General features: G+C 29.7%; 2 protein-coding genes across 6 annotated transcripts; one reads left to right on the top strand and one right to left on the bottom strand.

Annotated features, from left to right (window-relative positions):
- Positions 1 to 492: 492 nt before the first annotated feature.
- LOC145181158 (EH domain-binding protein 1-like) lies at positions 493 to 10837 on the top strand. Of its 5 annotated transcripts, none has more exons than XM_090071404.1 (26): positions 814 to 1011; positions 1158 to 1235; positions 1361 to 1471; positions 1679 to 1835; positions 2029 to 2085; positions 2216 to 2394; positions 2890 to 3083; positions 3517 to 3619; positions 3774 to 3858; positions 4018 to 4051; positions 4195 to 4312; positions 5127 to 5175; positions 5486 to 6010; positions 6096 to 6554; positions 6646 to 6729; positions 6841 to 6939; positions 7158 to 7425; positions 7894 to 8004; positions 8144 to 8274; positions 8519 to 8554; positions 8899 to 9019; positions 9128 to 9224; positions 9393 to 9466; positions 9572 to 9689; positions 9831 to 9942; positions 10255 to 10837. In XM_090071404.1, the coding sequence occupies exons 3-26, from the start codon at positions 1362 to 1364 to the stop codon at positions 10261 to 10263; spliced, it is 3330 nt and encodes a 1109-aa protein (XP_089927530.1). In that variant the 5' UTR covers positions 814 to 1011; positions 1158 to 1235; position 1361; the 3' UTR covers positions 10264 to 10837. The 5 variants fall into 5 exon arrangements, with proteins under 5 accessions (XP_089927529.1, XP_089927533.1, XP_089927530.1 ...); XM_090071406.1 differs by having other exon boundaries at positions 818 to 1011; positions 1158 to 1224; XM_090071403.1 differs by lacking the exon at positions 1158 to 1235 and having other exon boundaries at positions 493 to 1011.
- Positions 10838 to 11000: 163 nt separating this feature from the next.
- On the bottom strand, positions 11001 to 13493 carry LOC149879077 (uncharacterized). The gene is made up of 2 exons (XM_090071271.1): positions 12917 to 13493; positions 11001 to 12813 (listed from the first exon to the last, which is right to left on the bottom strand). Exons 1-2 carry the CDS (start codon positions 13491 to 13493, stop codon positions 11426 to 11428), a joined length of 1965 nt encoding a protein of 654 aa, XP_089927397.1. The 3' UTR covers positions 11001 to 11425.
- Between the last annotated feature and the right edge of the window lie 918 nt (positions 13494 to 14411).

Here is a 14411-nt window from a genome sequence, read left to right as displayed (position 1 = left end):
CACGATGACGACACATCCATGTTTCGCATTACAAGTTACAGAACAAAACTGATCCTTTTATGGGTTACTATTAATATAACTAATAAGTTTCTTCTCCATAAGAAGAAAAAACCTATTAGTTATTTCAGAAATACCCTATGAAAAAGCTTAACAAGAAGAAGTATTCTAAAACAGTTAAACAAAACGATCCGTTGTGGTAAATAAAGAGTTCTAATGATTTAGCATCTGAACGTAAACAATTCCTTTTTTCACGAGAAACATTAGATAATTTTAAAGTTGTGTTTTTCACGAGAAACATTAGGTAATTTTAAAGTTGTGTTAGTAATTTTAAACTTGTGTGAAGGAATTAGTAAAGTTAATAAAGTCAGAAATTATGTAAAACAACTAAAACAAATTGCCAAATATTAAATTAAAGAGAGCTTCAATAAATTACAAAATGGTCTTAAAAATTGAAAATTTTGCATAAATTCTAATGACTAGAAACCAGCTTTTAATCGGCTTAATTCGTTCAAATTTTAACACTTTATTTATAGCAAAAATAAAGTGTTAAAATTTGTTTGAATTTGATATTATTTGAACTAACTAATACGTTTGTTCAAAGAGCATTAAAAAAAACCTTTTTAATTTGTATCACAGAGAACATTTTTTGCGTTTATAATAAAAACTTAGACGCTACAAAAAAGAAAACAAAAAGAAAAAAAATCCGGGTAGGAGGGAAGAAACTGAAGTTATGGAATGAAGGTTGAAATGTAAACAAAGTAATTTCGATTTTCGCCACCGTACTATTTGCATAAACATTAGTATTAAGAAATGTTTATTTTGTAAAACAATTTAACATCAAAGAACTTGTTGTGGTATAAAAATAAATTTATCTGTTTGGCTATTTCACAGCTTTTTCGAAAATATTTAAATGTGATTACTTCTCTAAACCGTCCGATTTTCAGTTTCGATAATATTTGGAGTTCGAATTGACTAGAGTATGGGTAGAACTAGAGTATAGGTAGCTCACAGGTACCTACATTCCTTGAAGATATTTCAAGAATAATTAGTTTTAAAAATTTTTGTGCTGTTGCACACAAAACATTGTAATGTTGTCCTTGCATGTAATCAAAAAATATTTAAATTATTTTACTGAGTATTTGTCCTTATTGATTAAGCAATTAGTAAAGAGCTGGATCTTAACAGACCAACTGTCTAATCAATTAAAGAAAAAGTACAAGAAGAGTTATAAAATGGTTTTAATTTTCATGGTTTTAATTTTCATGGTTTTTTAGTTTCTCTTACTGTGTTTTTTTTTCTTTTTTTTTTTTACTGCTTTATTTTAGACATTTTGATATAATAATACTTATTGAAACTGTAGAATGGGTTCAGTTTGGAAGCGTATTCAGCGTGTTGGCAAAAAAGCAGCCAAGTTTGAATTCTTTGCACAGTTGCAATCTGTAACTCTAGAGTGTAAGAAAGAAAACAAATGGTAAATTAATTTTTAGATCTTTGAAAATATTATCTTAATATACTTTATGTGTGTGTGTATATATATATATGTATATATATATATATATATATATATATATATATATATATATATATATATATATATATATATATATATATATATATATATATATAAGTTGTTACTTTTAAATATAAAATAGTATATTGAGTTTTTGCTTTTTTTAAGGACACCAACAAAGCTATTAGTGTTATGGCAGAGAGGAGCTAACCGACGGAAGTACTCAAGACCTTTTAGTTTCCAACCTGGTATTGCTAAGCCACATCGTGGAGTAATGGTATGGGTAGAGCCAGAAGAGCTTGAGATAGTATGTACACTTTATAAGGTATGAAGTTGAAAATTATCATTTAAGTTCTTTTTAACTTAAATGTATAATGTAAGTAAAACTTTACTAACAAGAATAATTTTTTCAAGACATTAGATAGGCATTTCACATAAAAAAATGTTTAATTTATTAGGGCTATACTTTAAAAGTTCAATATCTGTTTTTATCAATATTCTTTTTTTTTTTTTAATAGGAGGACAAAGCAGGATCTTCATTTGAACCAAAAGATTGGACTTTTATCATACTTGATGTTAGTTAATTCTTCATTAAGTATAGTTAACTTGAAAAATAAATAGGGGTGGGGAGGAGGGAAACTGTATTCCTGCATTATAAAAATTTTAGGGTTTATTCTTTTGATTTGAATTTTAAATTTTCTATAGGAGTCATCTGGACGAAGAAAACCTTTGGCTCAAGGTTCTATTGATCTAGCAAAGTTTTACAGTGTGGAACCCTCATGCAAGCAAATGACCATAAAAATGAAACCATCTAGTAGTAAAATCTCTCAAGCACAAATTGACATAGCACTTTCTTGTATTTTCTTAAGAGAAGGAAAAGCAACGTATGTTCCCTAAAATTTTTCTCTAACCTTTCTTCTTAATGATCAACTAAGCTTGTTATAAAGATTTTATCTCTTAAGTTTTATATTCCTTACAAAAAGAAGATTGAAATCATATACATGTGTATCATCCATTTCTCCTAATTTAATTCTATTGTTTAATGATAAAAAATGTATAGAAGCTGATAGATGTAATTTTTCATGCTTTTAAAATAATCCTTTATACAAATAATTTTTTTACTAATGCTTAACTTAAATTATTAGTATATTTGCTTAACTTAAATTATTAGTATATTTATAAGAAGATAAAACTTGAACAAATTTAAGATGCAATATGACTAGATTTGTAACAAAATGTTACAAAGCTAGTTATGTAAAATTTTTGAACTAGAGTTAATAGCTTTTAATAAGAAGTTTTGAAAATAAAAGTATTGCAAAGTTATTTATGTTTCACTTAAAACTACCTTTATTCTTATATCACCATTTTTATTGATATAGAGATGAAGATATGCTAAGTGTAGCAAGCATGATGAGTCTAAATGAAACAGAAAACTTTGATTTTGATGTTGATCATCATGTGCCAACTTTGACAAATAATAGTTTTAGAAGAAGTGGAACATGGAAGAAACGATCCAGCTCACGACCAAACTCTAGACCAAATTCTAGGCCTACTTCATTTATCAGCGACTCTAGTATGTTAAATTCTTTAGTAATTTAAAATCGTTTTTAAATGTTCTTAAAAACTATCTTAGGTATATCTTTGTTATGATGACTTTTCTGGATAAAATGCAGTGAAGGTAATGGTGATGGTAATGGTAGAGTGGTGATAGTGATGGTGATGGGGATGGGGATGGGATGGGGATGGGGATGGGGATGATGATGGGGATGATGATGATGATGATGATGATGATGATGATGATGATGATGATGATGATGATGATGATGATGATGATGATGATGATGATGATGATGATGATGATGATGATGATGATGATGATGATGATGATGATGATGATGATGATGATGATGATGATGATGATGATGATGATGGTGATGGTGATGGTGATGGTGATGATGATGATGGCATTGTTGATGGTGATTAAGTTTTACATTATTTGTTATCAGGTTCCTCTGTGTATCTAAGCTGTGATAGTGGCTGTGCTTCAAGTACTTCAAATACTTCAAATACTTCTTCTGAAGTTTTCCTCACTCCTAAAAAATCACCAAGGTATGATAATATAATTTATGAAATTTTATTTCTAAATATGTAAGATATTTTTTCTGTATTACCTTAATTTATAAATATACAACAAAATTAGTTAACTAATTTAGTCAATTAATCCTCATAAGTTAAAAGTTTAAGCTGTTCATTACAATTTCAGTGTAAAAAATAAACTTTCAAAAGACAATTCAAGCCCTTTATCAACAAATCATTCAACACCAAAGCAAAGTCCCAAATTGGCTGATGTAAGGTTTATTTTGATTGTTTTAAAAAGGCCAGCTCAGTTATTTTAAATTTCATTTTATTAAAAAATTAATAAAATTAGACAGATGTTTCATTCATGCATTATCAAAATATTAATTCACAGGTACTTATTTTAAATTTTTGTATAATTTTTCTTTTAGAATAAGAAAAATGCACCAGATTCTGAGTTGCTGAGTATTTATTATTCATTTAGAGTTTATATTACTTTTAAAAAGCTATTTTCTGAAAATGATGAGTTTTGTCTCTATTCTAAGCCATAAAAATTAGATCCAAATGTCTATGAAGATAATTCTAAATTTCAATCTAAAATTATTTAGAATGGGCTCAAAAGATAACAGCCAATTACAAAGGTGTCAATATTACTGATATGACAACTTCTTGGCAGAATGGATTAGCATTTTGTGCTATTTTACACCACTATCATCCTGAACTTGTGTATGAATTTCAAATTTGTTTTAATTTATTTTTTGTTTTTTTGTTAAAAGAAAAAAAGCAAAAGATTTTTCTAATAGTAAAAACTTTAGCATTCTTTTTTTTATGTAAAAGTTTTTTAATCTCTTTTTCATATTAAGTTATTCAGAATATATTTCCAAGTGTGTGTGTGTGTGTGTGTGTGTGTGTGTGTGTGTGTGTGTGTGTGTGTGTGTGTGTGTGTATGTATGTGTATATATATATATTACACCCATGGATCTATATCAATCTTTTATTTTTAACACCGTTTTTAAATTATTAGTAACTGTACAATTTCTTTTATAAATATATTTATTTTTGAATAAATTTGTTTGCATATATTTTTATTTTGTTATAGGTTATCTTATTTTTTAAAGAATTCTTTATTGCTATTATTTCTTCCTATTATTCTTAAATTTATCTTATTTCCTACCATTAAAAAATTTACCTTTTGATACAATATCTAATTTGTATCAAAAGTCTTTTTTCTTTACAATAGATTGTTACGCTTTGGATTTTTTTAAGTGACCTATTTTACTAATCTGATACACAAACTAACCATCTAGGTCTAATTAATCCACTTTTGTAGTTATTGTTATTTTAATGCTTTTTAATTGTTTTTTTTTATTCTCAAACTTATCTTCTTTTGAAGGATGAAACTTGAGATAATCCTATGTAATTAAGAGTAATATTTTGTTTGCTTTTAGCCAGAATGAAACTATTTGAAAGACAGTGTTTGTTGTTGACAATTTATACTGTTGACAAAATTTACTGTTAAAGTTTGTTTTTTTCGTTATAGAGATTTTTCAACTTTATCACCACTTAATATCAGTTATAATAACAAATTGGTGAGTTTTTATACTTCAGCATAAAGATTGCTTATAAAATATAGGATTTTTAAAGTAAAATTTTTCTTACTTTTTTCTGTACAAATTTTCAAATAAATAGTGAAATTAAAAAATTTAATAGCTTGCTTACTCTTTCTTTTTAAATCAACATTTGCAAAAAAGCTTTGAAATTTTTTAAATTCAAGTTGATATTTTTGTATTATTAATACTATAGTGATTTAGCATACTATTTCCATGTTGTTTTACTTTGATTAACTAAAAAATACAGATACACACTTTTTATTTAAGTATTTTTAATTTTTTTGAAAAGGCATTTGATGGCTTTGAATATCTTGGAATACTAAAAATTCTTGATCACAATGATATGGTTAGAACAAGCATTCCTGATAAATTAACTGTTATGACATATGTGCATCAACTAAAAGAGCACTTTGAAAATACAAACAAATCTAGTATTCGCTCATTAATGTCACAGTACAAGTTTATTACTAATGACGAAGATATGTTTTCCAGTCTTTCTCGAACCACACGCTCATTACAAAAAACAGAACAAAAGAAAAAGAAAAAAGAAAAAAACTCAAAACTAGAAATATCTCCGAGAAAATCTGAAATTGATAGTGTAACTGATGAACAAGAAGTTGATTCTATTTTTGAGCAGTTGCGACTTTCTGAGAGTCGTATGGAAGTTCAAAAAATTACTGAACAGATAAAGGACTTTCATGTTCCATTAGCAAGACTTCATAAAGATAAATCTGAAAGCATTGATGAAGATGAAGCTCTTGACTCAGTTATTGCTGATGATTCAAAATCTGAAAGTAATGAATTTAACACAAAGGTAAGATTCTCTCCTTTAAGTTAGGCTTTTTTTTATAAGTAAGGATTTTTTAGGCTTATTTAATTTCATTATTTTTTTTACATAGACATCAGAATCTTCTTCAAATTTATCTTCTTCTGCAGCAACTGCAACAAGAAAACCTGATACTGTTGTTGATGGTGTTCTATCAGAAGATATTTTAAATTCTAATAGTCTATTATCTTCTTCTCAGTTTTCACCAGCATCTAATAGTGTTTTTGAATCAATACAAAAACCAAAGCGTAAACTTCCCTTAACTTCTGAACTTGAAAAAAAGAGTCCAATATCTGAATGTAATGGAAGTTTTCAAAGCTTGTTGTTAACTCAAAATGTCTCAGGTGATATTAGAAAAGACCTTAGTAAATTAATGGGTAATCATTCTTCTGAAGTATTATCAAAGGGTGGTTTAAATGCTACCACTCATGCAGAAAATGTAAACAATGAATGGAACCAAGAACCTAAAGCTAAAACAGGTATTGAAAGCAATCATTCAGTATGCAATGAGCTGGTATTTACTCCTGAAAAGGTAAGATGAGATTAAAAATTTTGGGTGCTAAGGAATTTTCTTTATATAAAACTGATTCATCATTCATACTGAGCATTTTTTCATTGTTTAGAATAAGCAAGAAGTCATACAAGAGCGAGCTCGCCAACTAATTAGAGAAGCACGAGCTAAAGCTAAACAAGCTGAAACTGTGACTGTAAGACCTTTAAAAGTTTTGTAATTATTCTTCTACAAGTAGACAGTTTAATCTGCTTTTCTAGAAATACTACCTGACCATCGTTCTGAATTTTTTTTTATCTAAAATTAGAATGTATCTGAATCTGAAGATGAAATTAATGCTAGAGCAAGGAATTTTATTGAAGCCCAAAGAAGAAAGGAGGAAATTTTGCAACAAAAACTGAATGCTGTATCAGATTTTCACTTCTATTATTTTCTAACCATTATTTTTTTTTAAATATCAGGTCATCACTTTTTATCATTTTACTATGTTAAAATTTTACTTAGTCATCTAATTTTTATATAAAATAATCATAATATCATCCTGTCACCATTTCATCCAGTCATTATTTTGTCCAGTCCCTTTGTCAACCATTTACAGTAATAGTTTTAACAAACCTTTTTTAGCAAGAAGATCGTAAACAATTGCTCCGCTCTCAAGCAACTCAATTGTTTGAACAAGCAAAGCTCAGAGGATCACTCACTAACATAGATAGAAGTAATAGTCCTAGTGGCATCGATGTTGAAGATTCAAAAAATGCGTCAGTTGCAGTAGATTGTGAAGTTGTAAATGCAGAATTCAAAAAAAATCCATTCACACTTGTTAAAAAGAAAAGGTTAAAGTCTTTGCCAATTAAAAAAGTGATACATGGTAAAGAAGTTAAACAAACAAAAGGTATGAGTTTCAATTTTAAATCCATTATTGTTAACTTTCTATTTTTTTTTTTTTTTTTTTTTTTAACAAATCATTTCTAAATGAAATATAGTTTTTGTATTATTCTCTTATATTTAAATACTTAACTTTTACTTCCTATCATAATAATCTGTTTAATTGAAAAATTACAGTACAATGCTGCTAAATTATAAGCTTTAAAGAAAAATCAAAAACTTTAGATAAATTTTATTTTATCTACTTCATGCATATTATAACATCATACTTTTTGCATACAAAGCATACACTGTGACAATTGTCACAATTATTAGTTTTGTGTTACATAAAATAATATAAGGCATTTTTCTTGTTTGTTTGTTGTTGCTGCTTTTTTTTTTTTGAATTCAAAGCATATAGTTGATTATGCAAAAGTGGAATTTATTTATGTTCTGCTAATTTGTATTTTAACAGATCTAAAAAATTTGTTTTTAGAACAAACAAAAGTAGTAACACATAAGGATGCAGCATCTTATGCTGACTCACGTAAAGTGCAGTTTGAGACATTTGGTCAAGATTGCCAACACAAACCTAAAAGAGATGTTGGTATGATCTGTTTTTTTTTTTTTTTTTCTAGTTTTCTAGTTTTTTTTTCTAGTTTTTTTCCTAGCTTCCTATAAAAATCTCCTAAACAGAAATTTGAAAAACTATCATTTATTGTTATCTATTTTAATTTTAAAATTAGCGGCGGAAATTGCAGCAGAATTAGCAAGAATGAAGGAGGAAGAAGAAGTGCAAAATTCTGTTGATTTAGAGCATGCAGATCCATCTGGTGAGGATAGTGATCAAATTGTCTCAGATGAAGAAGCTGATGTTGTAAGAGGACTTTGCTTTCCATTTAATAATAGTTGTTAAACATGTTATATTAGATATAAGTTAACTATTTTGTTGGTGTTAAGTTAAAAAGTTTTTTCTAAGTTAAAAGTATTATGTAAAGTGTAATTTATATGTATGTAGAACGCTTGTATATGTATTATTTATTAAAGTAACTCTTGGCATATACAAGCTTTCTTTGATTTTAAAATTAAAATCCTTTATTGTCTTTTTTACTTTTTTTCAGCCCGTTGATGATTATTTTTATGAGTTAGAAAATTTTGTAAGTAAACTTTTTGAGAACTCTAACGCTTTTTTAAAATGCATTTTTTAAAACAATTTAATGTAGTAAAAGTAAATGCTATTGGTTTTTATTCGTTATTAGACATTTCTTATATTGTTTGTATTTTTTTATTCCAATTTTTTTTTTAATTGCATATTATTTCAATCACTCTTAACTTATTTTGAACTATTCTCTAACTATATCGTCAAGTCCAGTGAGTTGTTTATTTAGTATTAAATATCTTGTTTTTTAAATTTATTGACATTGACAATTTTTGTTTGTTTGTTGTTGTTGTTGTTGTTGTTTTGTTTTTTTTTGTTATTTGATTGTTTTAATAACTTTAGAATCTACGCTCTGCAGGCGAATATTACAACAGCGAGCTAGCAGAACTCCACAAAGAAACAAAAGCTTTGGATACAGTTGCCCAAAAGCTTGAACATGAACTTCGCATAGCCATGTCAGAGGGTATCTTTTTCCTTTAATTGTGTACACTGATAATGTTTACAATTTTGTAGAGTCAATGTTTCATAGTTCAAAAATGTAAATTTATTTTATCGTGTTTACTTTTGGCAGGCGTAAAAGAGGAAGAAGAAGATTTATTGCAAGAATGGTTCAATCTTGTCAATAAAAAAAATGATATCATTCGAAGACAAAACGAAATAGCTTTATTGTATGTCACTCAAAGCTTTCTATCCTTTATTTTCATTAAAAGTTAATTAAAATAAAAAAATAGTTAAAATAAATAAAAAGTAATTAAAATAAAATAATTAAAATAAATAAAAAGTGATTTTCATTAAAGTTTGGTGTCGGTATTTCTTTTTTTAATTTTATTTTGTAGAGCCCAAGGTGACGATTTAGAGAGCCGTTGTGAGATTATCAATCGGGAGCTTCGTATTCTAAGCGCCATGAGTGGTATGTAAGCGATGAAACAACGAAGGCTCTGTTTGTGTAATTCTTTTTATTTTAGCTTCTCATATCTATTTTTAAGTGTTCAGGTCATGTAATATTTATTTCTAGAGCGCGAAAAAACGGAAGAAACTCATAAACGCGAAGAAGTATTGTTAACTCAACTTGTAATGTTGGTGAATCAAAGAAATCAATTGGTGCAGCTCGAAGATTCACAGCTGCAGCAGAGGTTTTTATAACTAAGGATTTAGATATTTTATATAAGCAACAAGAGTTGCAATAAGATGTTAAATTATATATTAAAGCGATAGTTAAAACGGTTAATTCAAATAGGTAAAGTTTATGTTAAGACTCGTTTTTTTTTTCATAGCGCTCAAGATGAAGAGCATGTTCAAACGGTACTTTCTCAGCAGACTATGTTTGCTCAGCGAGATACTTCGGTTAACTCGATGGTTGGATGGGTTAAAGGCTTTAAATCAAAGGTAGGTTTTAATCTGAGCATACCAGTTACTTTTATGTTGTTTGAGTATCACAACTACAGGAGTTCATTCGAAAATTCGGTGCAATATACAATACACATGCAATATATGTTAGCTTGATATACAATACATATGCAATATACAATACACATGCAATACATATGCAATATATATTCGTTTGATATAAATACACACTAGCAATTGAAATACATATGCAATATATATTCGCTTGATGTAAATATACGCTAGCAATTGAAAAAACATTTTTTTAAACGTGAATTTATGATCATTACATAATTTATTTCTTTATCTTAGTTTTGGTGATTGCTGGGCGCATCGTAAAATTATTCGTGTTTAAAAAAGAAAGTTTCTTTTGCTTCGCTTCCTGATGATGGGAAGAAATGAGGTCATTTTCACTAAAATAAAAACAAAAAGCAACCGGACAGGACAATTTTACTAAGTTTGTTAAAGCTGTCCGAGTTTAATTATGTTAATTTGGTTTTTCTGAGAAAAAAGCGTTAAACAAAGCATGTACCAATTGAGTTATCAGATAAAAGATTTCGGTTTTTCAGCTTAACAATATCTTGTTAATTACTCTTCATTAAAAAATAGATGTAGTTGAACTTGATTTTAAACTGCTCAACGCTATCGAGGCATTTTATTTTTAATGAGCTCAGTGCCAAACTCTCTAAAGCTTAAGTCTCTGATTTAATAATTTTTTATCAAACAGAAAACGGGATAGATAATATGTAATTGTTTAGAAACGAGGCAATCTGTTTGCTTCTCGTTTTCTTCGTTTTTTGTTCACTTTTTATAGTTATGCTATTTAATGGCGGATTTTTTTTGTTTTGAGTTTATTTATTATGTAAAATATTTTGTGTGTGAATATTTATACAAAGTCTGCGTCTTTTTTAAATTTATCCCTTATTTCATTTTTTAGTGCGTTTCGCGTTAATTGCTATTATTAATGACATTCTGTGAAACGAGTTGAAAGTGATGCATAATGAAATCGATTCTAAAAAAGTTTTTTCTCACTCCACTGTTGTAAAAAATGACCAAAAACTACTTTGAGCTGACCCGAGAAAACCGCTTTGACAGGGTGAAACTACAATGTTTCCTGACTCCAAAAATGTAAAATTTGAAATCTAACTATTTCGTCCGAGAAAATAATTTCGATTTTTAGTTTTTAGTACTTTGCACAATAGGGCGAAATGACAGCTTTTCAAATTTTGCATTTTTACAGCATTCAAAAACTCTTCAAAATAAGCATTTATTACTCCAAAACATAACTGTCTAAAATTCACTTGAATAATAGTTTATTCTGACACAACTGATATAGTTTTTCATTAACAAGATGGAAATAATAAACACTTTCTTAAATAATTCTTTTAGTTATTCTAAGCCAAAACACAAAAACAACCTCTTGATTCTAAACACATAAAGAGCAAATGGTACATAAAATAAATTCTTCTCAATATTTGATTCTTCACAAATGCTTGCTGTTGTAGTCCACAACACATGAAAGAAGCCTCTTTGCATACTCAGGATGATTGCGGTCTCTTTTGTATCTCTGCCAATATGAGCTGAAATTATGATGCATTGATTCTGTTGCCTGCTCACTAAAGATCCCCAAGGGAGCCCTTTTGATCTCAATGAATTGCTTCATATGGAAGAAAACAGCATGAACTTTTGGAGTCACACTGATGTTCATGATTGCCAAATATGAGTCTCTGAAGCGATCAATTTTTTCAGAAAAGTCATCCTCCAGAACCATACCAAAACATGCTGTCACCACAGACTTAAACTTTCGAAGGGCATCAATGATTCCAAAGACTTGAAAAGCAGACTCAGTCTCTGCAATTCTTTGAAGGAGGTCAAGATTGCTGAGAAGCTTGTGACAGGCATTCCCTGCAAACTGCCCACCATGGTATGGTTCTTGTTGCATATGGAGAGCTGAGGGCCACTTGACAACATTGGGCCAAACTTCTGTCATGGCTTTGTACATGTGATTGACCACACCAAGGAGAAGATGGAGTTCCATTGGTGGTATGAGCTCCAAGATGAGTTTGTTTTCAGAACCAGATAGCAAAGGCTCATGCACTACATTGCCAAAAGATCTTGCCTTTTTGATATCACCACCAGACTTAGCAAACTCTTGATAACAGGCAACAAGTGAGCCTAGTGTCCTCAAAGATCCTGATTGAGAAAGATGCTTTGATTCTGTGTTGCACCAAGAGCAAGGGTGAGTACTTGCATGGCTCTGAAGGCCACAAAGGATGTTGGCAAGTTTCATGTCGCATGAGACAACAAAGTTGACTTTGCCTAACTTGATTAAAGACAAGATCTGCCTCACATTTTCAAAGTTTTCTGGTAGTCCTTCTGATAAAGCCACAAGCATTTGACGCTTTACACTACTGTCTTTGGCAGTCCTCTGAGTTAAAAGTTTTTTCCGTGGTGGTGACCTTGAATCACAGTGAGAATCCAACTCCATGATGCCAAGAGAAACTTTCAGAAATCCTCCACCTCCATCAATTCCCAACTTGAAAATATGATTCTGGAAAACTCTTCGAGAAAGCAGGACTTCATTCAAAAGCTCGGCAAGATCCTTGCAATGCACAACCACAAAGTCAGTGGAGTGACTCTCTGATAAAACTTGGATGCTGGTTTGAGTAAAAAACTCAGACAACTGTTTGCCAATGGCTTCAAACTTAGCTAGAAAACTAGTCTCCACAATCTTGGTGTCACTGACTCTGTTAATGGTTGATGCCAATTTCTTCATGCCAAGGTTGGACAATCCTGTGTTTAGCTGAACTTGTACAAGATCTTCAGTTTTGATGCTGGGTTCAGGAAAAAGAGCTCTTGCACTTGAGCTTCCTAAAAATGAAATTATATTAACACTTTTTGTAATTTTAAGTTTTAAAATTAAAGGTATTCCCTCTGAACCTGCCATCTTTATATGTATATATAAAAGTATCACCTGTTTTAACTCTAAGTGGTGGGCCGCCTTTAGGATGCGATATTTTGGCAGTACCACCAGGTGTGGAAGGTTTAGTAGAGATGGCTTGAGTAGCTATTTGCTCTGCAGCGAGTGGATCAGCTGTAGCTAGCTGCTTGAGATTCTCTCTAAAAGTGAATGGAGTGCACTGATGTGGCAGACCTCTTCCAACTAGACTCAAACAATCACCACATCTTTGAGGGGTACAATCTTCCACAGGTTTAGAATAGTCCACTGGGCTCTTCTCATTCAACTTCAAATGTCCAACTTGACAAATAAGACAACCTTGATCTCTTGTTGGTGGTCTAACTTTTATAGATGAGAAAGGAAACAAAGGTGGCAGGTTAACATCTTTTCCTTCATCTTTTCTCCGAAGAATTGTTCGACATGAGTCACAAATGCCTCTTGGCACTCTGGTATCAGTCAAATCAAGACTTGTATGGTAATGCTTGAGGATCTTTTCAACAAGGAACTGTGTCAACTCTCGAGAGCACTTCTTCAGACACAAGACACAGATAGATTTCCGACAATCTTCATGATTTTTTGAAAAATTTGGCATTTTGAAATTTTTCTCACACAACTGATAAGTGAAACACTTTAAATAAACATGTTCACTGCCAATTCCCGGAATTTTTAGCTTGTTTACAATTTTGATGCAAAACTTAAAACAAGCATGTTCACTGCCTATTCCCGGAATTTTTAGCTTATTTACAATTTTGATGCAACAAAATGTTTATAATATAGTTCAACCATGAAATTGTAGGTAAAATTTTATCTTCTGAGTTAAAATAAATACAAATTATACTTGCTATATAGACTGTTATGTTTTAGAGTAATAAATGCTAATTTTGGAAAGTTTTTGAATGCTGTAAAAATGCAAAATTTGAAAAGCTGTCATTTTGCCCTATTGTGCAAAGTACTAAAAACTAAAAATCAAAATTATTTTCTTGGACGAAATAGTTAGATTTCAAATTTTACATTTTTGGAGTCAGGAAACATTGTAGTTTCACCCTGTCAAAGCGGTTTTCTCGGGTCAGCTCAAAGTAGTTTTTGGTCATTTTTTACAACAGTGACTCCTTAGTTCTTGTAACATGCGCTCCAGTGTTATCTCCGTTTACGTAACTTAAATCGTCACAGTAATACTCTAATATTTTAAAAAGCCTTTTTTTTTTTTTTTTAAATTTGTTTTTTTTAATACGTAAAACGTCAAAACAAACAAGTCAGCAAGTTAGGCTACCCATGTAAGTTCATTAGTATCTCTTAAATCTTTCCAAATGCATTTTTTTGAAATACGCGTTACATTTCAATAGTGCAACATTGTTATTGGCTAATTAAATAGACAACTAATACATTAGGCGGTGAGAATAAAAATGAGCAATTCCTTTCGCTATATATTTTCGGAGCAATTACTCCACTTTACGTAAAGTTATTGCTTCAAAAACACATAGTGTGAGGAGGGAAAATGATAAAATTGTAA

This window comes from Hydra viridissima, unplaced genomic scaffold (genome assembly GCF_058129835.1).
Source record: "Hydra viridissima isolate aposymbiotic clone 2 unplaced genomic scaffold, HvirCarnegie_v1 scaffold_14, whole genome shotgun sequence".
Classification (NCBI taxonomy): Eukaryota; Metazoa; Cnidaria; class Hydrozoa; order Anthoathecata; family Hydridae; genus Hydra; species Hydra viridissima.
Note: the sequence above shows the minus strand (reverse complement) of the source record. Positions and strands in the feature narration are given on the sequence as shown.

Excerpts from the sequence above, each read along its gene's own strand:
- LOC145181158 (XM_090071403.1), top strand. The coding sequence starts at position 1,362 with ATGGGTTCAGTTTGGAAGCGTATTCAGCGTGTTGGCAAAAAAGCAGCC. Across the intron at positions 6,940-7,157 it reads TGCAACAAAAACTGAATGCT|CAAGAAGATCGTAAACAATT; the intron begins GTATCAGATTTT and ends AACCTTTTTTAG. Across the intron at positions 7,426-7,893 it reads AGAAGTTAAACAAACAAAAG|AACAAACAAAAGTAGTAACA; the intron begins GTATGAGTTTCA and ends ATTTGTTTTTAG.
- LOC149879077 (XM_090071271.1), bottom strand. The coding sequence starts at position 13,493 with ATGCCAAATTTTTCAAAAAATCATGAAGATTGTCGGAAATCTATCTGT. Across the intron at positions 12,814-12,916 it reads ACCACTTAGAGTTAAAACAG|GAAGCTCAAGTGCAAGAGCT; the intron begins GTGATACTTTTA and ends TTTCATTTTTAG.